The sequence below is a fragment of the Amphibalanus amphitrite genome, unplaced genomic scaffold (genome assembly GCF_019059575.1).
Source record: "Amphibalanus amphitrite isolate SeventyFive unplaced genomic scaffold, NRLGWU_Aamphi_draft 001815F_arrow, whole genome shotgun sequence".
Classification (NCBI taxonomy): Eukaryota; Metazoa; Arthropoda; class Thecostraca; order Balanomorpha; family Balanidae; genus Amphibalanus; species Amphibalanus amphitrite.
In genome coordinates, this window is record NW_024883308.1 from 52563 (window position 1) to 79990 (window position 27428).

Here is a 27428-nt window from a genome sequence, read left to right on the forward strand (position 1 = left end):
CGGCGCGCTATTACTACGGCGGCGGCGTGGGGCGTGTTTTGGGCGGCCGGCGGCGGGCCGCCGCTCGGACGGATGACAGGCCAGCGCGCGGCGCGTCGGGAGTCGGAGAGCGCACCACCGCCACCGCCGGCACAGCATGGCCGCGGCCGAGCGACGGCGACCGGCCGGCCGCGCCGCCAGAGGTGAGTCGGTCCGCACAGTCACCACTGCCCACTGCCCACTGCCCACTGTCCACTGCCCACTGCCCACTGCCCACTGCCCACTGCTCACTGCCCACTGCCCACTGCCCACTGTCCGCTACCCGCTACCCACTGCCCACTGCCCGCTACCCGCTGCCCACTGCCCACTGCCCACTACCCACTACCCACTGCCCACTGCCCACTGCCCACTACCCACTACCCACTGCCCACTGCCCACTGCCCGCTACCTACCTCGTACAGTGACTGCCCAGTCAAGCATGACTACCCACTACCCACCTAAGTTGCAAGCCTCGACTGCTGCAGTCATCCCGGCCAGGGAACGGCTGCCGTACGACACTGCTGACAGTTCGACAGCCAGCTTACGACAGTACAGTGTGGCCGTACGACCAACTATACACAGAGTACGACCGTAGACGGTCGCCGCACGACAGCATCCGTGCTCCATGTTCCACGTCCCCTCTTGTCCCGGTGCATCGTGCCCCTGTAAGTCTATAGATGCTACTGCACATTATTGTGTTGACATCACTGCAAATTATTGTAAGAGGTAGATCGGACGGCGGCTTGGGATGGCTCGAACTAAAGCTTGCTTGTGAAACGAGCCGGATCAAAAAGCTCCGCGGCCTAGCACATTGGATCAGACGGCTCCTGACACACTGGATCGGACGGCTCCTAGCACACTGGATCGGACGGCTGGCGGCTAACGACTTCCTCTGCGGGCAATATTGCCGGAGTGACAGCCGCGACAGCCGTGTTTTACGCCGGGGCCTGTTTTGGCGCGGCCGTCTGTTGGGGTTGGCGCGCCGCGGCGGTGACCCGCAGACACCGAGGGGTCGACACCGAGGGCCTCCCTGTGTGGGAACAGCTGGTCGACGGAGCCGCGAGTCAGGTAGGCTAGGTTTGGTGCTGCTCCGTTCGAGTAAGAGTCCGTGTCAGATGAAGGATTATTCCATTTGAACACTTCGTCGTCGTGCAAATTAATAATGCGCTTTCTTTTCTCTAATGAGTAGTTTAGCAAAAAAAGATAAGGTTTTCAAACTTTTAAAGGGAATAGTCCACTTTCCTGAAGTTAGTGTTTTGCAATGGATTTATGATTTTATATGCTTAAAATGATCAGAAAAGAACAGAAACCTTTTGAATTAAATATTTTAATATAGGAAGAGCTATTTTTAATTTTGGTATAGGTCACGCACTATTTGCAGCGGAAGGTAACGATGCATTGACCTATCAATTAAAGCTGCATAGACTCGCATGAAGTTGTAGACAAAACAGCGCATTTGATACAACCTATTTGCAAGCTGATTGGCTGAAAGTTGAGCCTCTGTGACAAGCGACACACATAGGCGGCGGAACGGGGAGGGGACCGGGGCACCATGCGCCCTTTGATCTTGGCATTTTGACATTAGCCCTATGTGCGTTGCATGGAAAGAATGGGACAAAAAGTCCCCCCCCCCCCTTTAATTGAAGGTGTTCCGCCGCTACTGCTTCACAAACTTGGCGTTGCCATTGATTGCTAAGATTTAATATCATCCCTACAAGTAGGAACTGATCCCCTCCGATCTTTTTATGAAATACCGCTATTGAAAAACCATGGCATGGCAGCTGGCAGCCGCGGTCAATCGACACTGCTGTTTGAACGAAAGGGTCCGCCACCCCTAAGTCGTTTGGGCCTGATTTGCTGCCTGCAGCAACATTCGACCATTTTTCACTGTATTTTACCGTACTATATTTTGTCCTATAACCCCTCCTCTAACTCTCCTCCATATTTCGCCAAACATCGGAATGGTTATTGCCTCCCTTGCGACACCAGCCTTTCATGTTTTCCTATCGGGCGCCGAGTGTCGTAAGGTTGTTGTTGGCCGCGATCTGATCAGAGGCCGCCACTGGCGGCGGCCGTGGCTCCGTCGCGGCCCGCGCCCTCGGAGCGCGGTGCCATTCCGGTCCGGTCTGCCGGCACAAATTGACCGCGGCCGCTCTGATGAGGTTGGGGTAATGTCGTTAGGCGACGCTGCGACAGGCCGGCGGCGCCGATTAGGGCGCGGCGTGGCCCTCATTGAAGCGGGGGCCCGTCTATGGCCCCCACCGCCGCAGCTATGGCGGCAGCAGCGCTGAGGGGATCGCCCTGCGCCCGACTTTGGTATCCCGCAATCACTACGGACGCAATCTGATCGCTGTCCAAATGCTGAAAAAATCGTCAAAATATTCCTTTCCTTATTTGATTATAATTCCAATGCAACGTTTGTTCGCACTTCAACTTCAAGTAAACTTTAATAAGTAATTTTCCCTAGAAGGAGGGTTTCCATCTCTGCTTTTTTATAAGCTTAGCTTAGATATTGTTACCGTTGCAGGAAACATAAAGACATATCAAAGTGTAAAATAGTCAGATGACGCAGCCATCTGGAAAGCACGGCTGCTTTGTGTTTTCTCATTTCATTGTGTCTTTTACATCTGACAGTGGGAAATAAAGGCCTTTGTTCTTCCTGGCTGGGCCGTCCACTTGTGAGAACACTTGGACGCGTTTCTCCTATTCATACTAATGGAGCCTAAAATTCAAAAGTACCTACAGAGGAATTATTTACGAAATGAGGTAATTGTTTTTGGCAAGATTCTTGGATGCATGACATTAGCGAAAGCTATCTAAGTGATGTATGCTGGATACACATCAGCCCTGGGATATCGCTTTTACCACAAAGAGAACGTTCCGGAATGTGCTGTCCAGTGTCTTCTGATCTGGCTGTTCCGGCGGGTCCCACATGTCCGGCTGATGGTCGTCCGGCAGGCTCCACGTCTCCACCACGAGTCCCGCTGGCCGTCCGTCCGGCAGGCTCCATCGCCCGTCCTGTGACCTGTGGCGCCGGCCGCAGTCCGCAGTCGGCACTGGGCCCGGCCGCGGCTGTAGGCCGGACTGCGATCGATGCATCGGAACACCGTCACCCAGCCGGCGGCTGCGGCCGGGACAGCTCCCTGCGACACGGGACAGCTCCCTCCCACCGGGACAGATCCCTCCCACCGGGGCAGCGCCCTCCCACCGGGACAGATCCCTCCCACCGGGACTGGGACAGATTCCTCCCACCGGGACAGCGCCCTCCCACCGGGACAGCGCCCTCCCACCGGGACAGCTCCCTCCCACTGAGACAGATCCCCCATCACGGGACAGATCCCTCCCACTGGGACTGGGACAGCTCCCTGCGACACGGGACAGCTCCCTCCCACCGGGGCGGCGCCCTCCCACCGGGACAGCTCCCCCCAACACGGCACAGATCCCTCCCATCAGGGCAGATCCCTCCCACTGAGACAGATCCCCCATCACGGGACAGATCCCTCCCACTGGGACTGGGACAGCTCCCTGCGACACGGGACAGCTCCCTCCCACCGGGGCGGCGCCCTCCCACCGGGACAGCTCCCCCCAACACGGCACAGATCCCTCCCATCGGGGCAGATCCCTCCCACCGGGACAGATCCCTCCCACCGGGACTGGGACAGATCCCCCGACACCGCCACGGGTTATCTCCCTGCGACATGGGGGCGGGACATCTCATCGAGACGCGGGACAGCTCCCTCCGACGCGGGGCAGGAACAGCTCCGGACGATGGTGGACGGCTTCCACCATACGATAGGCGTTATCACAAGTGTATTCGCGGCCATTGGGGCGACATAAGAAAAGAAGAAACCAACTGGCCCCAAGAACTTTAAATTATCAGTTAGCATGCATTTTTTCCTTGATGTGTAGAGAATTTACCATTATTTGTTACAGAAAATTGCATTTAAAATCTTCCATTTATGCTTTTTTTTCATCGTTTGCACAATATGTTCTTTTACTAAGCTAGAAACACTAATTAGAAATAGTTCCCGCATCATCAAGAACAATAGGGAAGGCTTGAAGTGAATAAAATAATTTAAACGGTTTTGTAATCTATGTGAAGGCACTTCTAAAATTGCCTGTAGAAATATTGAAGGCAAAAGTTCAACTTTTTCACAAGATGGATGTCTGTAAACCTATTTAACTTGTGACAACTCAGCCGGTATTTCGTCGCCTACAGCCCAGCTTTCCCTAGTGACCGATAGAGGCGCTGCTATCGATGTCCGCCCGTGCCGCCTAACGATTTCTGTTCGGCCAATATCGAACCTTTTCGAAGAGGGTCGCTTGAATTAATTTAGGCCAATGTACATATAGCAGCCCCACCCGTCCGCAACAGTTTCCCAACATCGGGCGGCGGGGGACGGGTAGCACAGAGCAGCGGTCCCTGGAGAATGGATGCTGGGCGCCCTCGCGGATCAGCGCGTCAGATGATTGTGTTTTCGCCGCTGTCTATATAACGATCATTGGGGATGTATGTAGTCTGGGGCAAATTTTCTCACTCCGCAGACCACTCGGCTGGAAGATCATAGGCATTACCAAGGTTACTTTACTTATAGGTATAACGTTTGTCCGTGGATTCGTTAAGCGCTTGGGAAGAAAGCATGCTTTCTTATTTCAACACGTTTGCAAGGAAAAAGAGAAGTCCCAGCCAGCATCGCCACTAGTGATAAGTTATTATAAGAACAGTTTTAATGAACATTCCCCATCTTGAGCTGTATAACTTGAAGATAGATTATAATGAGCAAAGTAACTATATATTAACCCGGCCGGGCCCGGGGGGGGGGGGTAATCCCAACCACCGAGGCCCGGGGGCGTTTTTCGCCCCCCCCCCGTCTAACTCCGTAATTAAGGGAGCTAAGGAAACAAAAGCGATGCCAAACGAAAGGCCATTAGTTACAAGACGATTCTAAAGCACCTTAATTTTTTTTACCTCAGGTCAGTTTTCAAAGTCAGCGGTCAAGGTCAAAGGCAAAAACCGGTACATGTGTAGTAATCTCAAAGTAAGCGTTCTAGAGGACGACAGGATGCATAAAACCGACAAAATAGGGTGTCAAACGACAGAAGAGAATCTGAGGATTCCGCAAATGTGCTCAAAATCAAAGGTCAATGTCAAGGTCATGCTCAAAATTGACCTCAAACTTTGCACTTTTTCGTACATCTTGTGTGCTAATTTCCAAGATAATTTGAAATGTTTTGAGACTTATCAGGTCCCTATTTGTCGTTTATCTTACGATACAAGGCTGCTCAAAGGTCAAAGTCACAGAAGAGTATCTTTGCTAGAGGCTATTTCACTGATTCAAGTTAATAAATAGGACAATTTTGCCATCCGGAGGCTCGAAATGAAGGATAAGAGGAAATAAATGCCAGATTCGTGATCAGTGGGTACGAATCCATCATAAACGAATTTTCATGTGTCAAGGTCAACCAAAGGTCATTCGACTTCGAGATCACATGAGGTCAACATAAAACTTGACCTTTTCCAAACAAAATATATATCATTTGACGCGGCTTGACAAGGCGAATGCGATGGTACCACTGCCGAAGCTCTAGGGCCATGTTTGTCGAAGTTATTTGCGAAAAACTAAAACACATTTCGGGGTCGTTGACCTGACCTCTGAGTCTGACCTCACGTCACCAAAACTATTTTTCTATTTTCGCTAGGTCAAACGCTACACAACCGTGCTCGTAATTTGTCTTTATCTCTAAAACTATATTTTTAGTAGCTATTTGAAGTTCGCCTCTGTGACGCCGAAGTTTGCCGTGCAGGGGTCTAGAAAAATGGACCCTGTGACGTCATCAAGGGGGCTAGGTCCATTTTTTTTTTTTTACTTTAGAAGATGTCAAATTGATGGGAAAAAAGGTACTGAAAGTGTCGTTTTCCTATTTCTAAGCGTTTGGGAGCTATCGCAAATATTCGCCAGGGGGAACGCCCCCCCCCCCCCTCCGGGCCAGCGAGTTTTCACGTATATCACTGTTACGAGCATGGCACTTCCCCGTCGTTTCCCGTATTTCTCGGCTGTGGGTGTGTATCGATTCAGAGGCAGTATCGGAGAGTTGTCCGGCCCCGACGGCGGCAGAGTGGAGACCGCTGTCAGGGGAGGACGGCGCGGCGGCGAACTTTCCCGTGCCCGGGGTGGCGGTGAACTGTGCCCGGGCTGGGTGGGTGGTGGCTACCTCCCATCCCGGGGTGGCGGTCAACTGTGCCCGTGCTGGGTGGGTGGTGGCTACCTCCCATCCCGGGGTGGCGGTGAACTGTGCCCGTGCTGGGTGGGTGGTGGCTACCTCCCATCCCGGGGTGGCGGTGAACTGTGCCCGGGCTGGGTGGGTGGTGGCTACCTCCCATTCCGGGGTGGCGGTGAACTGTGCCCGGGCTGGGTGGGTGGTGGCTACCTCCCATCCCGGGGTGGCGGTGAACTGTGCCCGGGCTGGGTGGGTGGTGGCTACCTCCCATCCCGGGGTGGCGGTGAACTGTGCCCGGGCTGGGTGGGTGGTGGCTACCTCCCATCCCGGGGTGGCGGTGAACTGTGCCCGGGCTGGGTGGGTGGTGGCTACCGCCCAACCCGGGGTGGTGGCGGTGAACCCCCGTGCCGCTGGGTAGGCGGAGGCGGCATGCCAGCGCTCGTTACGTTACTGCCGGCCTGATTCGATTGCCGGTCCGGGCGGGCGAGCTCGTCAGGGGCGCCGCGGCGGCGATTGGGACGCCATTCGGACCACTCGTGCGGCTCCATGTCCTTCTCACCTGGCCAGCGTGACCGGCATAGCCGCCAATCAGCGGCCGGCAGGCCGTAAGGAGGTCGCCAGCGCCCACTGAGGGTCACCACCGCGCACGGAGGGCCGGCGGCTCCCGTTCAGAGGGTCACCACCGCGCACGGAGGGCCGGCGGCTCCCGTTCAGAGGGTCACCACCGCGCACGGAGGGCCGGCGGCGCCCGTTCAGAGGGTCACCGGTGCCCACACACTGCTTACACCGTATACATTTTCAAGCAGTCTGTTTGGGCTACAGTGTTTGACTAGAAAATTGTATTTCTATAAGGCAAAAATGATTTAACGATTATATAAATAAATAATAAGCATTAAGATCCGAATTCGAAAGTGGCGCATTTTCTAAAATGACTTGGCGAGCCTCTTACCCTCTGTTTTGGTGAAAAATATGACAGTTTTTAATCGTTTCTTGTCACCTCTTCGGCCACGGCCTTTCTCAATACGTCAGATTCACCTAACAACCGCCATCAGACGTCATTTGTCATTTGTCATTCGCTTCTCTGTTTCTTTCGTCCTTTCTCTCTCTCTCTCTCTCTCTCTCTCTCTCTCTCTCTCTCTCTCTCTCTCTCTCTCTCTCTCTCCCTCCCCTCCTTCTCTCTCCTCGCCATCGATCTAGAACTTGTGACCCTCGACGAGGAGCGCTGGGAAAGTCTCCACCTCTGCCGAGTCTCTGGCCACGGCAGCTCGCGACCAGTCACTCAGTGCAAACAAATTGAATAGCAGGAACAAATCAGCTCGACTGGCGGTCCATTGCGTGCTGTTGTGCGGTTATAGCTAATGACACATTGAAGTTCCTCAGTTGGAAATCAGTTATCGATACATACGTTACCAAATAGATCCTTTTTATTACCACTAACATTCGCTAATATTTCACCGTCCATGACTACTGTTGTATCCCTGCGCATGTACCTAAAGCGTACCAATGTGTGTATATAACACCTACCACTATTTTAGGTACATACTGGTTGAGCTTTGTTTGTATTTACATGGCTAATTGTTGATTCTCTTGAATGTCGCGTCACATCTACCTTTATACTGACCAATCAGTAAAACATCACAACTCAATGTTAAATGAATGCCGAAACCCTTTCCAATCCCAGCGCCCCGCTGAATCTGAAGGTATGTTCAACTTCCCTCCCTAGATGGTGCTGGTATCGAGCGCCTGAACTGATGCTGTGCCGCCGTGCATGCCGCCTAACTCATGCTGTGCCGCCGTACTTACAACACCCGTACGCGTTACAACTTCGATGCCGTCTTCATTCTAGGTCAATCATGTTGTCAGATAATGAATAGGTATGATATATGCCTATATTCGCTAGTTTATTTACATTTAACTGCTTAGCTGCGGTGGGGGTGAGGGTGGGGTGTGTGTGTGTGTGTGGGGGGGGGGGGGTGCCTTAACGCCTCTCGTGCTCAATGAAGTAGCGAACATATTTGGCCCCTACGCGAACCCTGACCGTTCCTGGCCTTAGTCCGTGATCGCAGTAGCATTGGGCTCTTGGCCATTTATTGACCAATTATATTTACCGCCTGTCGAGTGTCGTGGCCCGTGGGGAAATATAATGTAAATAAGTACAACAGAGAGTCATAAGTGATTGGTCTTTCGAATACTAGGTATGTGACTTTAACGGTGGCTATTTTTTTCCAGGTGACATACTACTCATAGCCAGCCTAGCCGTCCTTATTTCAACGGTTTGTGGTAAGTGGTCTCGAAATTCATCTGTCGTTGAATGGTCGATGCCACCTGAAATTGCTGATGCTGTTTTTTCCTTTTCAAAATAATTGTTATGCTTTCATTTTAACAGAAATTATTTGTCGATTAGATAAAACTAGAAAAAATCAATAGACACAGTGGTGAATTCTACGATACAATGCTAAATGAAACCGCTTCTATGCTGAACCATGCTGTCTTTCGCACAAACTGGTTGTGCTGCAGCATTCGATACAAACAATTTGTATGTACAATAAACAGTCAAACAGTCACAGTCAAAATTGATTACCTATACACAATGTTGATAGGACACCGAAATTAATATTGGTGTTTTTTTTTCAGGTCAGGAGGCAGCGTTGAACGCCCACCCGGCCTGTGTCAACTTTACCCGCGGTAACGAGGTGCTGAGGGAGTTTTACTCGCCCGGCTGGCCGGGCCGCTACCCCAAGAACGCCAACTGCACCCGCACGCTCACAGGTGGGAAACATGGGGAAAGGGGGAAGCCTGTAGGTACTACGCAGAGGTGGGTCATGTGCAGGGGTGGATCGTTCCATACTCGATACCATTTAAACATTTATAGAGGATAAATACGCGTTGAATTGGGTGGCACAACAATAAACCTTGCAAGAGTGCCGTCTAAAAATTTCTGACGGCGATTTGCCCGGCTGTAGTTGGTTGTCGGCACCAAGGGCCCGTTCTGGCGGCCCAGTCCCGCCACAGGGCCCGCTCCGGCGATCCCCAGTCCCGCCACAGTGCCGCTGAGTGGCGCGGCGACCCGTCCCGCCGCAGGGCCGCAGTTAATCAGCACCTGTCATGTCCGAGACGGTGTCCTGCCACCGCGAATATATATCCGCTGACGGGTGTCTGGCCGTCGTCAGCCGCTGGCTGGTAGTCGTGCCTGTGTCACGTGCCAGCGGGACCTGCGGGCTCCTGGTGAGGTCCCCTCCGGCGTCTGTCACTCTCAGAACTGATAACGGCAGTCAGTCGACGACACTCATGGCACAATCTAACAGCTAATCTGACAGCTAAAGGGACTGATAATCTGTCGGTCGTTAGCAGATATAGGTACAATTGTAGCAGACTGTGACATAGGGGGCGGGGCAGTAAGCAGCATATTAAAATGAATATATATGAAAACAGCAGTCAATCATGGTTATGGTAGATATCTATGCAAATGTTACTTTCAAAATATGTCTAGTCTATCCTTTTTCGTCTATCGCCGATACCAAAACACTTATGTGACATGAGTGGCAAGCGATTGGCTTGTGTTTGTCACCCCCATTTTCATTGGTTTCTAATATTTCATGATGATAATGTGATAGGTAGTGCTTTCTCTTCTCATTCGTGTTTGTATTTATGTATCTATTTCATTTCAGTTAATTTAATTTTGCTTTTCTTTTAGCTTGGCGCATGTTCATGACAGCCAAATTCAATGTTTTGTACCCCATGTTTTTTTTTGCGCGCTGATGAAAACGGAAGACAAGGCCGCACCTGTGACGTCACCAGGCGCTCTAGTGACGTCAGCTGGCGCCGGTTCTCGGCCGTGTGGCGATTAAGAAGAGCCGGCGTGTGTCAGGTGGCTGGCGCCAGCGGGAGGGCCGGCTGTTTGCGGCCGGCCCGTGTAATGGCACCCGTCTGAGGCCGACAGAGCGTTCAAAAAGAACGTCGTCTGCCAGACGGGCGGCGTCAACCTGTGGCAGGCTGAGCCGACAGCGCCCACCGCCCTCAACTCCTCAGCCAATTAACAGACAGTTTTTGCCCGCGGCGGCGCTGTGATTTTCCTTTGTGTTCAGACAATGATGCCAACTTCAATAATCATACTAAAATGACAGAGGCAAAACAAATGCCTACAGAATTATGGGGCGAATTGACGTAAGATTGCAAGTCACATAAGTTTTCAATAGTAGGTAAGGCAAAGCTATAGTGATTAGTGTGTTATTTATATCACTAATGATCATCATTAAAAAGCCACGTATGTTTGCAATCACCATCCGTGGCCCGAGCCCTGACCTTCCTGTTCGTGTATCCCGCCGGAGCCCTGGCTCACCCTGTCCTGTTCGTAGGTAAGTACTCTGTGAGGGCGACATCTCCCCCAGTTACCTTCCTGTTGGACAGGGCCCACATAGAGCCTTACCAAGGTCACGTTGCCGCGAGGCCCCTCCCTCATGCGAGGCCCCGCGCCGTCGGCCTTTATCAGTGCCGCTGGCGTCTCGCGCTCTCTCGTCTTGTGCCAGCGCGCCGTCTGCTCGGGCGCGCGCGGTATTTCGAGCGGCGCGCGCCCGTCCTCCCGCCACATTCCCGCGCCACAGTGCGGCACAAAGCCGGCCTGAGAGCCGGCCGCGGAGGGCCGACACACTGTCCGTCACACTGTGCCTCTGGGCGGGACCGAGGGGCAGGCTGCAGGCGCTGGGGAGACCGTCAGCGCCGCACTCATCAGCTGCGCCAACGAGTCGGACAGCTTATGGTGTTTTCGTGAGATGTGTATCCTTCTTCTTTAGCCTTTGTCGTGTGTGATATCTCATATCCATTACACGGACAATGTTAATTAAATTTACTCACGTTAGCATGAGAATGTCCGCAGTTGGTGAAGGGCGGGAACAGAGTTTGGAGGCGACGGACGTCGACGTGCAGGCGTGGCTCTCGTTATCTCGTCTGCCATAGCCTAGCCGCTACCTCCCGCACTCATTCGAGTGTCCTACTCGAATTATTGGCATACTGCATTATTGGCCTGTGTATTAGTGGTACGGAGGCAGCGGTGTCGACATGGCCGGGCCATGTTGTCGGTATGTATTCGTGGTCAGCCGACCTGTCAGGGCTGAGGCGGCCGGGAGACGGATCGCCAAGAGCGGGACACCACGGCGGCGTGGTGGCCCTGACGGATGGGCGGTGGCGACACCGAGCCCCACTGAGCTCCATACAGGGTTGTATACCAATCAAGTCGATTGAATTGATTGATTTGATTCAGCGCGTATTTTGAGTTGATTGGATTGAGTCGATTGAGTTTTCGAGATGACTGGTTGACTGACTCGTTTGACTTTAGCGACTGGTTGACTGATTTGATTCCCGAAAATTAGAGTGACTCGTATGATTGAGTCGATTGAATGGAAAGTTGAAATAAGTTTTAGTTGACGAAAAATAATGACACCAATTGATGACATCAAAGATCACAAAACTACACTGAAAACTGCTTGTCATCACAACTGCAATATGAAGTAGATGGCCAAATAAAGAACAGGGCCTAAACATGAACAGCCAACTTTGACTTTCAACTGCAATAACTGCTCCAATCCTGTGATAGAACCTGGCGATGCACCTACCTACCTTTCTGCACTCAGCAGGAATTTTTTTTTAATCCAGATGATAAAGTGCAAGGCCCTATATACTAATAAAGTGTGATTAATTACTAATTCACATCTCCACATCTCCTCAGAAACAACCCACTAAACTCTATAAATATCTGAAACCCCTACAAAAATAACTGAAACAAAAGCGCCGTTTTCGTCTCGCTAATTACGTTTACATTAATAGCTAATTTGCTGCATTGTTTAATTTGCAGCAGAACGTTTGTTGATCCTTTTCTCCTGAGAGCCTAGGCATAACATATTTCATTTTCCTTAAAATATTTTACCGAATATTATTAAGTGGTTTTATTTCAATTGAAATAATAAATAAAACGAAATTGGTGTTGTACTGATTTATTTTATGATGATCTACCATACTACATGATAATCAATGACGTCATCTTACCAAAAAATCAAAAGACGAAGAATAAGGATTTATAAAAGCTTAGCATACTTCTTGGCAAAACGTTTTCTTTGTTTTTTCGCAATCGGACCAACGGCATTTAATTTTCCTTGTTCTTCTTCCTTTGTCCTTAACTTATCCTGTGGTTCCAGAGTCCCTGTCCTTTCCATTTCCTTTTAAATATATTTTTAATGCTCATCCCTATCCCCCAGTCCTAACAGTTTCAAATTGTATTGCAATAAAATGTTTTGAATTCTTCACATATAACCTATCTACCTTCGTTGGTACTGTTGGTAGCCAGTGACACATCTAGGCAGGTAAGTAGGTACGTACCTACCTGCTTTCCTGCTGTCTTCATAAAGCATACCTAATGAAGTTGTCAAATTTATAGCACATTTTCAACACTTTCATATCAATATGGTGTCAGTGTGGCATGTAACCTAGCTAGGTTCATTATGTTCAGGGTTCAATTCAGAAGAGCTCCGCATAACTCACATAAGAGACAGACGGGGGCTTTACATGGGGTAGATGGCCTGATGACTTAGCTGGAATATGGCCAAAATTAAATTGACAACTTTTAGGTGAAAGGTGGTGATTTGGGTAAAGGGGCGTTTGTTGAAGTCAACTACTGGGTTATTTTGCACCCATTAAATGAAACTTCTGCTCCAATTCTACCCATTGAACCTCAATATCATGATCCACCTGTCCATCACTAGGTATCCTTCCTTATTACATAGAAACTTTGAATGGCATGGCAATTTATAATTTTAAATGACAATATTTTTGTTTCTTCTGTAGGTAGGTAGGTAGGTAGGTACACCAGACTGCTATGGACACTTTTCCAAGTTGGTGGGGCAAAAAACCTAATGTATATCTTGGTTTGAGTCGTTTGATTGAGTTGATTGATTCCTTTCATTGTCGCGTTTGAGTCGATTGAATCAATTCCCGAAAACTGCTCTGACTTGATTGATTTGATTGGTTTCCCAAATTTGTCGTGATTGAATTGATTGCTATTGATTGAGTCGTATACAACCCTGGCTCCATAGTCCCACCGACTGCCATCGGGGCCGACCAGTAGTCCCTCTCAGACTCATCGAGTCCCACCGGGTCCCACCACCAAGCCTCATTCAGCCAAGCTAAGTCTGCCGTCCTATCTGCAGCCCCGTCGATGTCATTCCCAGTCCAGATCGTCCATCCGTTCCCAGTCCAGTTCGTCCAACCGTCCCCAGTCCAGTTCGTCCATCCGTCCCCAGTCCAGTTCGTCCATCCGTCCCCAGTCCAGTTGGTTTGTCCGTCCCCAGAGTCATTAGGAGCGCGCGCGGCCGAGCCGTAACCGCGGCGCGGCCGGCTCGCCGTCGCCACCGGCGTGCCAGATTGTACGCTGATTAGGCCACTAAGGGCTTGAGGCGGCGACGACAGACCGACGCGACGGGCACACGTCGTCCGGCCGGCGCCGTCACTGTTCGCCGGTCGGGAGAGGCGGCGACCGTCCCCAGTGGCTCAGCGAGTCTGAGATTAGACGGCTTGCGCTGGGGTGTAAATGCCTAACTAAGCAGTCATGGTTTAGTTAACCTGATTGCTAACCAGCAATCCCTGCTCATTCCAGGCATTTCATTCATTAGTCAGGCTTGTTTTGAGGCTTGGTGGCACGCCTCTCTTTCAGGTCCACAGGTCACTGGCTACTTTTTAGCTATTTCCTAGAGGCTGGCTCGATTTCAGTTCAGTCCGAGACTGGACGACTCGGCTGCAGTTCGAGCTGGATGCTGGGCCGCTCTCCCTCCCCTCTCCCTCTCCCTCTCCCCTCTCTCCCGTGACAGACGGGTGAGAGATGTGACCGAGCGGCGGTCGATGGCGGTGTCCGGACCGCGGATCCAGCCGGGACCACCGGGTGCGGACTCCAGGCCCGCTGACTCTGCGGCGAGTGGACCACTTGGTCCGGTGGTGCTCATTGCCGATCGGAGCGTCAATGAAGAGAAGAGCTAAAAAGATGAGCTTTTACGCTCTCTCATTGCAGCCGCATGACAATAACACAGTCTACGAGACTGATACAAACGCCTTTTTGCAACAAAGAAGTAATCGGTCACAAATTACGCATTCATCCTTGCAAGTAAAGAACAACTATCACCAACTATTTGATCGAAAAACCGTCAGAGCTTAGATTTTGCCACCTTTCTGCAGTGTTAACTGTCCTTGCAGTGATGGCGCTAATCCAATAAGACCAGCGCCGTACGTTTCCAAGGCTGGCGGATTCCATTTAGTCGGTCCGCCGTGCTGCGGCGCGCGGTCCTCTGCTCCAGCGAGCGGCGGCCAATTAGTTTCCGATTAGCTCCGCGCCGCCTGCCCCGTCCGTCGCTATTCGGTTCCCGGCCGGCTCCTCTCGTCAGCTGCGAGGCTGAGACCAGTCGGACGGCCGGCGGTCAGACGACGGACTTTTATGGACCGGCGCGGCGCGGTGAACAGCGACTTGGAGAGCACTGCTCGGGCATCCTGGAGCGATTCGGGCCCTGGCTGGACGGCGATTTGGCTAGGCCAGGCTTTGAGCTGAATAGCCTGGGGCTAGCCTGGGTCGATGGCTGGGAGGGGGCGGGCAGGGGGACAGAAGTTGCCGCCGCCGGACAGCCCGTCGTTGAGTGGCCCAGGACACGGCGGCCGCTCCCTGCGTGCAGACATAGCTGGATTGGGGGCGAGATAATATAAAATGATATTCATGACTGTTTTTAAAAGGATTAAGGAACATCTAGAAAAGTTGTAACGAAAAATACAAGCAAACGTTCTGCCGTGACAAATGAAGATGAAATAATTATTAATTAGGCTAACCCTCGCCCGTATTACTGTTTTGCCAGCCGCGAACGTACCCGTTGGACCACCCCCTTGACGTTTCGTCCCTGATAGAGCTACAGCTTCTCGAAAAAAACGAGCGTGTTTTCCGTCACGAGAGGAAGCCGATGATACCGAATTTTAAGGTCCTAGGTCATTGGTTGACCTTCCAGCTCATGTCAATGACCCAAATGTCGGGAAAATCGGAACCTTTTAGAACCTCGTAAAGTGTGGCTGTCATGGGGCTTTTCGGGGTACTGATCACGATTATCATGTTAGTTTTGATCACAGATGATGTCTTCATACATTTAGGCCAGGTCAGGTCAGGTCAGGTCACCCAGTAGGGGTCCTGCTGGGTATTCGTAGTAGGTGTCAACTGTCAACCGCCTCTGACAGCTCCGTAACATGTTACGAAGGCACAAAACTACTTCGTAAATGTTCAAATGGTTGCTAAATTCGAATTCAGCTCCAAAAACTAACCTAGAAACATCAACAACTCGAAAAAGTGAGCCGAGGTCATCAAAGGTGAATAACCTGACCTGACCTTCAGGTGACCTTGACCCCCCACCCTAATGCATGGGAGCAACATCATATTACATGTCTGAACGCTTGAAACCACGAAAAGACTGCAGACGTGCGGCTAATGCGAGCCGACATACGCCGAGTCGCGATTCCGGCAAAATATGGTCTCGAAAAGTGGGTCACAGGTCATTTGGGTCAGGGTCATGAAATTTTCAGGGTAGGTGTAAAATCGAATACCTAACGCGAAGGCACTGAACGTTTCGTTGCGATCGGCCGCTTTTTACGCGAGTTATTCGCGAAAACCGAGGGGGTCCATTGACCCCCACCCCTAAACGGGCAAGGGTTAATAGGCATGGCGATCTCATGAAGTAAAAGGAATAAACTAAGCAATGATAATTAACTTGAGAATTGAAGTTAATCAATTAGCGCAGCGAAGCCTACGGGCACTTTGGAGCCTTGTCATTTAATACGACACCGATTGACCCTTGCTAAGCTTGAAGGTGAATATCAATATCCGCTCCTTTCACTGCCGGTCGTTTTACGAAGGCAGCGCGCTCTTCGATGCACCCCGGTACGTCTGGGGTGGTCGTTGTCAGCTCGTTACCAGCTGGGTTATGGACGTGCCGGCGGATATTGGCTTCCTCCGCCGGTGGCCTGAACGGTCCGTTAAACCAGTGTTACGGCGCCCCTTCTTGCAACATGACAGAGCAATATTCTAAGTAGGCATTCGCCGTGTGCATTCTCCCATTTAGGCACGCACACACGCATACTGGCCTTTTGCGATATATTAGCGTTGCAACACTTCGTGCGGCCACGCATGTGTGCCGGACAGCGGCCATACATCCACAGCTGTATGTAAGTACTGGAGGAGTGGCTGGGCAGTGTCGGCGATACGGCGGCACCTGTGGACCGCAGACGGCCAAATGGTCCTCTCACGTCGCGCCAAGTCCCCGGAGCCAGCGGCCGGTGCCAGCTCTCTGGAGCGGGGACGGCGGCGCCCGGGCAGCCAGCGCTCTGTTTGGCACCTGTCAGCAGTGGTGACGTACATACGGCGTACGACGGCGTGTACTCCGATAACAACACCGGCCGGCAGACTCGGCGATGTGTACCTACCCAACATCCGATCATTGGGCCATTGATAATTGGCATAGACGCATAGGACCGGAGCTAGAACTACGCGGACACACGACATGCCCTCATTTATCGCTTTATTGATAATAGTAGGTATTTTGTAAGCTGTGGATGCAGCCGCACTTTAGGCAATGATACCATTTCTGATGATGTACTTCGAGGTTATAAAGCGCAGGGAATCAGTAGCTACATATATCGTTCGTTCGGTCAGAGGCAGCGTCGCACTCCTCAGACTCGACCCTCGCTTCTGAGACAGACTCATTTATCTTGCTGCTGGCGAATGATAATGCCTACCCGTCGAGAACAGTCATCCTTTTTGCTATTCAACGTGAAAATCCTCGGCCCTCCCAGATGACAAGCTACAGGCACGAAATATATGGAGGCCTTAAACGAAATGATCAATCGGAATGATCATTTTTTTGCAGAGTCTGTTTTTAGGCTTCTCCTTAAGTTCAGTAAATCAATAGCTACAGCATGATTCTTAGGTGTTGTTTTTATCCGCTGGGACTGAGAGCCTGAGATGATGTTTTTTCCCAAAGATGATGATGTTTTTTCCTTTGGGGATTCGAACCCCCAAAGGCCCGGGGTTCGAATCCCCGTACAGCCCAAATCTTTAACGAGCTTGCAAAAGATGACTGATGTCATCACTGTCAAACGTGGAAGCCGTATGGCTACCCATCTACGCTGGAGTACGAAAAAACATCATCTCAAGCTACAGCATGAATTTAACAGGGGACAATCCCCAGCCGCGTATACATAAACTCGCAGCTATTCTATCGCCTGAGTTGACGGTCGCAGCATTGGTTATAAATTTACTAAACATAAATCAGGTTGACGTATTGAACGGTGATTTGTTGACCTGATGTGCTTACATACATTATTTGTAAGTGAACGAATAAAGCATCGCTATTCAGTTCTGCCATGCAACGCCATTAACATGCGGCAAGGCGCATATAATGTAATTTACATGCGGCAAGGCGCGGCAAGGCGCATGTAGGGGTTCTCTCTCTCTCTCTCTCTCTCTCTCTCTCTCTCTCTCTCTCTCTCTCTCTCTCTCTCTCTCTCTCTTTCTGTCCCATGTTTAGGTATGTGTATGATCTGAGCACTCATAGCGAAGCATGTCAGCCGTCACTCTGAGCCGCCCGGCGCGGGTCGTCAATCATTGGCCGTCAGCTGTCACCGGGAGCAGCTGACAGACGACACCGCCTCCCCTCCTGTGACGGCACGCGTCACGTCACATTACTGACGTGCCGGGAAGTGCGTCACGTCACATTACTGACATCCCGGGCAGCGTTCCTCGCAGACGCACCATCGTAATTTTCCTATCTTGTGCTCGTGAAAACAACATCGGTTTCCGAAATGAAGCCATTGAACTTACGATTCGGTAGCACTCATAACATTTGGGGTGCAGCATACCTGAAGACGAGAGATGACAATCCATTTCACCAGGGATATAATGACTACGACAACTTACGGTTGCCGTTTCAATCTGTTGGTATGGGTCAGTGATTCTCAGTCTCACGCTGCGATATGGACTTTGCAACGATTTGTCCTGTCCTGTAACAACCCACCCGGTACCAGCGCTGGCTTACCCGTCCCCCATCCCTGTGTCAACTGATGAGTTACCCTCTCCATGTGAGCTCTACTCTCTGTGACGCGAACTGTCCTCTCCCTGTGACGAATTTTCTCCCTGTGACGAACTGTCAGTGTCCTCTCCCTGTGAGGAGCTGTCTCCCTGTGACAAACTGCCCTCTCCCTGTGACAAACTGCCCTCTCCCTGTGACAAACTGCCCTCTCCCTTTGACAAACTTTCCTCTCCCTGTGCGGAGCTGTCTCCCTGTGACGAGCTGTCTCCCTGTGAGGAGCTGTCTCCCTGTGACAAACTGTCCTCTCCCTGTGAGGAGCTGTCTCCCTGTGACAAAACTTTCCTCTCCCTGTGAGGAGCTGTCTCCCTGTGACAAAACTTTCCTCTCCCTGTGAGGAGCTGTCTCCCTGTGACCTGCTACCCTGCCGCTGCCGCTGAAATGGCCTCTCTGACTCGCTGCTACGGACTGCCTATCGATGTTATCTGCAATAGATGTTCGGGGTTGTACAAACAGGCTAATGAAGACAGCGGATATTTGCCGATGCTGAATAATGCCATGGATCAATCCTGCTGGGTAAACCCCTTGAGCAGAGGTCCATGTCACCGTCTTTATATTTTCACTTATCGTCTAAGGTTATATGTATGTTCTATCATAGACCTCTGCGTACCACGGTATATAGAGGTCTTTGGTTCAATAATTAATGCCATTAAATTAAAATGATCGATGCAGGCGACACCTCGGATGCTAATGATTATCATTGATATTTTCTTTTTCAGCAGTTCGTCAAGAAGGCTCTCTTTTGTTTAGGAGAATGGGTTTAATTAAATAATATCACGTAACTATCCCTTGACCCTATTAGTGGCAGGGGGGGGGGGTGTTTTCATCCACCCCTCAGGTTTTTCGGGAATATCTCCGAAACCGCTGAAGCTACGATGCTGAAATTTTCTGACTTTTCCTAAAACTAAATTGGGCACATTCCCTGAAAATTTCAAGTTCATAACTTTACCAGCGGCGGCTCCAGAGCACTGGGAATTGGGGGGTCCAATTTGTGAAGCGAGTCATTTGGGCGAAGATCACGATGCCATGATGTATTATAACCGTATGCACCAGTTTTACGAACAGTGAATGAAAGGTGTCATGTGATAACATATACCTACAAAGTTATTGTGCATCCTCTTTTGACACGTTTTTGCTATAATAGGCGGATCCAGGCGTCCAAAAAGGGGGGTTATGTTTTACCTCCCAACATAGGTGCCCTGACACCGCCTATGCATGACCAATACAATTGTAGTCGTTCTCTCATAAGAAAATTGTAACATAGCAAGACCATTACCACCCTTTTTAGAAACAGTACCAACAAAAACCTTATTTACTATACTTTTTGTGTACCCCCAATCTCAATGATCTGTATCCGCCTATGATTTTTGAAAATGCATATTTTTAGGATCCATGTGAATTCCTGGTTCATCCTCTATCGATCGGCAAAAGTTGCGTTAAGATTGGTTCAGAAACCTGGCCGTGATAAACAGTCTAAAATGTATCTGCAATTTGTCCGTTTTTACCCCCCTCTACCCCCTATTGACATTGTCTTAATTTTTATTTTTTTTTAGAAATGTAGATCACGTTGAGCGAAATCGAATGCCGTTTGAATTTTGAAAATCGGCCCGTTAGATCTCGAGATATCAAGGGGGGGGGGGTCGTAAACAGCCCCCCCCCCCCTGCCACTAATAGGGGTAGCCAGGAGCCTGCCACTAATAGGGTTAAACATTAGTCATGAACGCGACGCGTCATTTGTTCCAGCTCCCGAGGGTCAGGTCATCGAGATTGACTTCCGGGACAAGTTTCATCTGGAGCCTAGCCCCAAGTGCGAGAATGACTACCTTTTGGTGAGTTTTCTATGCATACTGACTCGATATGCACGGCATGCGACAAACCATAGCCAAGCGCCGGGCCCAATAGAAAGTTGCGCACCGTTGGGTATATGACGTATGTTTTTGTGTTATATCTCTTGCACATCATACGAGTACATAGAATAAGCCGACGACACAGGCACCTCCCCCATGTCAGTACAAGTATTCACCGATTCAGTCCGGCTGCATGACGGCTGAGCACACCGCGTTCAGTGGCTGCCGAGGGGGGGGGGGGACATCCGGACCTGCTCTGAACAGACCCTCCCCTCTGTCCAGGCTGATCTGACAGACCTCCCTCTGACTGTGCCGGTTCTGGACAGCCCTCCCTCTCTCTGGTCCGGTTCCGGACAGACCCTCCCTCTTGTCTGACCGGGCCGGTTCTGGACAGCCCCTCCCTCTCGTCTGACCGGGCCGGTTCTGGACAGACCCTCCCTCTCGTCTGACCGGGCCGGTTCTGGACAGCCCTCCCTCTCGTCTGACCGGGCCGGCCGCCGATCGATAGCCGGCGTCATTACGCGACGGCCCGCTTCCGGAGACGGCGCTTGTGACCGCACAGCCGTCCCACCGGAGAATGTCGTCCACAGTCGTCCCACCGGAGAATGTCGTCCACAGTCGTCCCACCGGAGACATTAATCCACAGCCGTCCCACCGGAGAGTGTCGTCCACTGTCGTCCCGCCGGAGAATGTCGTCCACAGTCGTCCCACCGGAGTGTCGTCCACAGCCGTCCCACCGGAGAGTAGTCCGCAGTCTGTCCCGCCGGGGGCTATAGTCCACAGTCGTCCCGCCGGAGAGTATAGTCCACAGCCGTCCCATTGGAGACTATAATCCACAGTGGGACGACTGTGGATTATAGTCTCCGATGCGACGACTGTTGACTATACTATCCGGTGGGACGGCTGTGGACTAGTCTCCGGTGGCACGGACTGACTATACTCTCCGGTGGGACGGCTGTGGACTATAGTCTCCGATGGGACGACTGTCGACTATCCATCCCACTTGGGGGGTATAGTTTTCAGTCCGTCCCACCGGAGACTAGGTATAGTCGACAGTCGTCCCGCCGGAGAGTGTAGTCAGTCCGTTCCACCGGACACAAGTCCACAGTCCGTCTAGCCGGAGAGTTTAGTCAGTCCGTCCCACCGGAGAGTATAGTCCACAGTCCTAACCACCGGAGATTGTAGTCCACCGGGGGAGTACCTATATGTAGTTCCCAGCCCGTTTAGCCGGAGAGCATAGTCAGTCCGTCCCATCGGAGAGTGTAGTTCTCAGCCCATACCACCGGACAGTACATATAGGCGGTCTTTAGCCTGTCCACTGGAGAGTATAGTCCTTAGGCTCTGCCGCCGTTCAGCCCTGTCCATCAGTTCCTGGCCTGCTACTTGCGGCGGCTGCACAGCAGCAGCTCTCCTCTCCGCCTGCCGTTGGGGAGGGGAGGGACGACTGGCCGGCGGTATCGGTCAGACGGATGGGCCGCCGGGCCGACCTGACACAGGGGCCGCCCTGCACCTGGTCCCAGTCACCGGGACAAACACCAGAGCGGCCGCGTCACTCGCCAGCTGCTGATCGGCCCCGTCCGACCGGCCGGCCGCTCTCCGTCACCGGGCTATTTTTAGAGTCACGTAGCGGTGAAATAGGCCGTGAAATCTAGCGTATTCATTACATGCAGAGACGGTTGCTAAGCAAGGTTCATGGTATTGTTCTAAGTCTCGGAGCTGCGGTTCTGCGATGGCCGCGCTGTGTGTTTCCCTGCGCTGACCGGCCGTCGTCGGGCCGCCGCAGATCCGGGACGGCAGGGAGGCCTACAGCCCGGCCATCCGCCGGTCGTGCGGCAAGGCATTCCCCCGGCTGGTCACCTCGTCCAGCCGACACCTGTGGCTCAGCTTTCAGTCCGACGAGACCATCGAGTACGACGGCTTCAAGGCCGTGTACGCCTTCAAACCAGCTCAGGGTGAGTGGTAGTAAAGGCTGTGTACGCCTTCAAGCCGGCCCAGGGTAAGTGGTGCATAGACCGGTATTTGCACTCACCTCGCCCGAGACAGAGTGTGAGGCAGCTTCGACCGACATCCAGGGCTGGTAAAAAAGCAAATTGCGTCCCCGACCAATAAATGAGAGCGAAAAATGACCCCGACCTTTTTACGATTCATGTATGCAGGCTGCATGCAACTACGATGCGCGTTTCCTTAGGTTTCATTTCTATATTATTTTTTTACGAGCAGTCATATGTACTAAATTGCTTACCAGACTCGCGCTTCGAAATTTCCAGTTTGTTAATTAAATGTCACGGCATCACTCGGTCAGCGGGTAGCGTAACAGACGAAGAACCCGGAAAGGGTAGGGGGCGCTACGATCGTCGAGCAGATGCAATAGGTGTCGCTATTGTATCGGTAGCTCACAACGACGACGGCTAGAAACTATCGACCCCGCATGAATTTACCACGTACAACCGGTCTGACCCCGGTTCCGAATCTAGTCGTTTGTCTAGTCGTATAGCTGGCTACAACTGGTCGTCAATCAACCCCGCTTGAAATAGCACAGCCGACAGCGGGGTCGGTGTCTAAGCGTCTGTTAGTATGTGTTTGATCATCTAGTTTGATCCAGTTTTCGTTAGCAACTGTCGACGATAGTTTTGCTGTTAACGGAAGTGAGTTGTGGCTACTAATTGTTCATAACCATGCTGTAGGTATGTATTAGGTATAGGGGCTTTTTATGTCCTTGTTAAAGGGGATATAGGTACGTTGTGGATTCAATGGTATCTTTTACTTGCGTTTAGTTTCTGCTTTATTTGAAAGTTATTTATTACTGTAAAAGTTTATTAAATGTGGTAATTTTGACCCCAGGTACTTGAACTTTTACTGGTACTGTGTCTCCGGCGACGTCAATAGGACATAACACTTTACCAGCCCTGCCGACATCGAACGACCTCTGTCTTTGAATTCCTCATATCGTAGCGTTCGTATTAGTCAGAACTGAGCTAAAGTTTGTCTCAATGATGGAATACCTATGCTGGCCAAGCGTTTAAATGTTATGTGACGCCAAATGACCCTCTAGATATAACGCTCTCCGCTTCTGGTCGGGGTAATAGCGGTACATTGACTATAATTTTAACCCTAGAACGCCTAGGGGGGGGGGGGGTTGTATCAACCCTCCCCCCTGAGGTTTTTTCGAAGTGCACGCTAAACGGCTTGTCGTAGCAGGCTGAAATTTTCAATACCCTCTGGGGCAACCTTTGCGCATCTTTTGCCGAAAAAAAATTGATCGGGTCATGTCAGGTCACGGAGTTATGACGTCATAAGAGGTACAGCCTCCGGCCGGATTTTCACAAACTGAGTGCCAACGCCCGAGGTTTCCTGCCGGTGGTACGGACATCGGTTGATGGATCGTGATGAAACTTTCCATGCATGTTGGGGCAAGTATTGGCTATCATATGGTATAAGAAATTTGACCGGGTCAGGTCAGGTTACGGAGCTATGACGTCACAAGAGGAACAGCGTCCGGTACTATTTTTGAAAAGCGCCCGAACCACTATTTTGCTAATTCTTGTCACCTCAATGGGAATATGCAGCAATATTAGCTTCTATAGGGAGCAAATGGACCTCCCAAATCCAAAAATACAACAGATTTCAAAAATTTAAATTTTGATTTTTCGAATTTCTGCCGCCGACTGTGACCTTGCCGACTTCCGGCGCTCCCAACGCGCCATTTTTAGAGCTAGGGAAACGAAATACATACCAAACGATAGAGAATTGATCAAGGAACACGATAGTGAAGGTTTCAAGTCGATATCTCCCACCGTTTTGCCGCAATCGCCGCCGAAAGTTGAAAAAAGTCTATTTTTCCGAAAATTTGACCTTTGACCGGTCAAAAGTAGGTCAAATGTTGACCTAGGACCAAAAAATATACCACCAATCGCGAGATCTCGTTGAGAGCAATCCGTTGGTTTTTTCCGCTAAGCTCTACGACCTTCCGTTTCGAAACGCCAGGGGGGGTCGTAACAACTCCCCCCCCCCCTGGTCGTTCGTGTTATGAGAAATGGCCTGGTCGTGCGATTAAGGTCACTTAGCGTCGCGTGCACCGTGAATTTATTGATTAGAACGGGAGGGAGAATCAGGCGCACGTCTGGCCGATTTCAGTTCAGCTGCAGCCGCCGAGGTGTCGTTTTGAGCTGACCGGACCGGAGGCCATCATCTCCACGGACAACATAACGGAGGAGTCGGTGGCGTACGCCGAGCGGAACCGACTGCCGATCGACTGCACCTGGCGGGTCACCGTCACTCCCGGAAAGGAGGTCAGCCAGACCAATTCAACTATCTCTATAGATGATCAAATAATCTTTTAAAAACGTTTGTTTTTAAACGTTTGTTTTTAAACGTTTAGTTATTTGAATGCGCCCGGTCTATGACCTACACAATTTACTTTCTTAGAAAATATAGAAATAATTAAATATCCAGTCATCGAACGCATTGGGTGAACAAATTAATAGCTTCAACCGGCTGACATAAGTACGTAAATAATGATGTTAATTAAACGGTCTTTCAAACATTTATTTACACTTGTCGCAAAATATGATCGAGGGACCGTATCAAAGCGGCGTATAAATAATGGCTCCACGTTAGATGTTTGGCGCGGGTAACAGTTTTGCGGACTGCGCAGGGTAAACGTTTACGAGCATAATTAGACGTTTGCGTAAGGTTACAGAGGATCGACCTCCGCTGTTTCCACAGATTCAGGTATACTTCAAGCAGTTCTCGCTGGCCAAGCCCAATGAGTGCGAGCTGAATTTCGTGGAGATTCTGAGCGGTCCCGAGCTGCTGCTGCGGCGCAAACAGCACTTCTGCAGCAGCAAGGCCGAGTCGGTCAAGATGGGACAGGACAACGACGTCACGTTCCGGTTCTTCGCCGCCCGCTCGTCGCTGGTCAGCGCCAAGACCCGCATCCTGGCCGTCATCACCGAGATGCGGCTGCGCTCCAGCGAAGGTAGCACACGCCGACCGCGGGATGGTAACTGGGCGGCTTGGGAAGCTCTGATGCAGAGCCGCATAAAAGATGTGTCGGGCACTGACACGGCTGCCGCGGGGACCTCTAATCCGCATGCCGATAGCCAAACGGGCAATGGACCCTTATGAATGGAATTGGACATGGTTAACCAAAGTGACTAGGTTCGTCTGCCGTCCATGGTCTCTATATATTGAGTTAGTTACTCATCGACCCTCTGATATCGTGTGTTTGCACAGTGAAGGAAAGTGCACAGGTCACTGTCGGACAGCCTAGGGACAGCCTGCCTCAGCGTGAGTCGCCTGCCGTGCCGCGTTTCAGAGCAGCGTCTGGCCTGTTGCGTGAGTCGCCTGCCGTGCCGTGTTTCAGAGCAGCGTCTGGCCTGTTGCGTCAGTCGCCTGCCGTGCCGTGTTTCAGAGCAGTGTCTAGCCTCAGTGAGTCGCCTGGCCTGCCGTGCCGTGTTTCAGAGCAGTGTATGGCCTGTTGCGTGAGTCGCCTGCCGTGCCGTGTTTCAGAGCAGCGTCTGGCCTGTTGCGTGAGTCGCCTGCCGTGCCGTGTTTCAGAGCAGTGTCTGCCGACCGAGTTCGACTGCGACGACCTCTACTGCATCAACCGCTCGCTGGTCTGCAATGGCAACTTCAACTGCGACAAGCTGCTCGACGAGAAGGCCGATTGCGACAGGACGAGCGAGCAGCACGCGCTGGCATTCCTCACCACCAACTCCAACATCGTCATCATGACCATCGGCTGCGGCCTGCTCTTCGGCATGTGCTTCTCCATGTGCTGGAACTGCATCCGCAAGCTCAGGCAGGACTTCAGAGAAAAGCAGGCAAGTCGGGGCGCCAGCCGCCAGTTATGCGATTATACAGAAAACGAGAACAAATATAGCTCGTAGCGCTGCCTAGTGGATCACCAGTTCCTAACTGACGAATGTTACGCACAGGTACTTTCCCCTGCTCCGACTGACGATAACGATGGTACGAAATGTGCACCTTACTATCTATAGGAGCCGTGCGTTTTCGTGTTCGGGCGACTTGTTTTACCGTTATACTTGTATAACTCGTAGTTTGAAGCGTTCTTGGTTTGAAGAAAAAATCGATTGCTCGTGACCGTTATGAGCAGTGAGCCTGATACACTGCGAGCCCACTGTGACGGCTGACCTGTGACGGCTGTAACTGTGTGTGCCAGCATACTGCTGTCGGTTGGTAACGGCTGACGCGTGTGACTGTGTGTGCCTACTGGTGCTGGCTGTGAGGGCGGACGTGGCTGTGTATGACCCACTGGTGCCGGCTGACGCGGCTGTGTATGACCCACTGGTGCCGGCTGGTGGCGGCTGACCTGTGTGGCTCTGTGCCGACAGGAGAGCGTCCGGCGGCCGCACGATGACGGCGCGCTGCTCCGGCCCGGCCGCGGCCGGCTCGCCGCCGACCCCGGCTGTTACGTGCCCAGTGTCGAGCTGAAGGCAGAGTTTCTGCCGGCGCCGGCGCTCAACGGCAGCCTGGGCAGCGGCGTCGGCATCGTCCGCGAGGAGACCGTCGACACCGACATCGACACGGCCGAGGTGGCCATCCAGACGCGGCCGCGCCTCGCCCGCGCCCCGGCCGTCTCGCGCTCCGCCTCGCGGACCTCGCGCGGCTCGCGGCACTCGCGGGACAGTGACGACAGCGACGGCTCGCCGCCGCCGCCGCCGCCACCGACGCGGAGCTGCCCGCACGGGCCGCCCATCAGCCCGTTCCCTGAGGACCACTACCGCGGCGCGCCGCCACCGCCGCCGCCGCCGCCGGGCGGAGGCCCGCTGTACGGCGGCTCACTGCACTGTGACCTGCACCGGCCGCGGACACTGCCCAAGGCGCGCTCCGTGCACGCCGGGGTGGAGGTGCCGGGGAGAGGGGAGGGGGGCTGCTCGGGCCGCGCCACGCCGCGCCGGTACCGCGCAGAGGCCGTCATCGAGATGGGAACGCGGCCGCACAGTCTGCAGTCGGCCCGTTCCGCGCCAGACGTGGTGGTGAAAATCTGACCCGGCGCCGGCTGACGGGTGCGGTGGTGCGGGGACAGGGTACAATGCACACAGCGGGACGCGGAGCGGCAGACCGGCCGGTGGCTCCCTCTGGTACTGCGGTGGGGATGTGGTGAGCCCTCTGGTGCCGTGTGGCGGTCCCTCTGGTGCAGGGGTGGAGAAATATGCCGAGTTGGGGTTGC

General features: G+C 52.1%; 1 protein-coding gene across 1 annotated transcript; it reads left to right on the plus strand.

The window, feature by feature from the left end:
- Positions 1-27390, plus strand: LOC122375311 (neuropilin and tolloid-like protein 2). Its single transcript, XM_043354622.1, has 9 exons — positions 1-182; positions 8467-8517; positions 8872-9006; positions 20130-20215; positions 22017-22185; positions 24368-24522; positions 24959-25211; positions 25793-26058; positions 26569-27390. The coding sequence occupies exons 1-9, from the start codon at positions 137-139 to the stop codon at positions 27244-27246; spliced, it is 1839 nt and encodes a 612-aa protein (XP_043210557.1). The 5' UTR covers positions 1-136; the 3' UTR covers positions 27247-27390.
- Positions 27391-27428: the final 38 nt, after the last annotated feature.

Coding starts and splice junctions, on each gene's coding strand:
- LOC122375311 (XM_043354622.1), top strand. CDS start 137: ATGGCCGCGGCCGAGCGACGGCGACCGGCCGGCCGCGCCGCCAGAG. Junction 9,007..20,129: donor CTGCACCCGCACGCTCACAG/GTGGGAAACATG, acceptor CATTTGTTCCAG/CTCCCGAGGGTCAGGTCATC. Junction 22,186..24,367: donor CGCCTTCAAACCAGCTCAGG/GTGAGTGGTAGT, acceptor GGCCGATTTCAG/TTCAGCTGCAGCCGCCGAGG.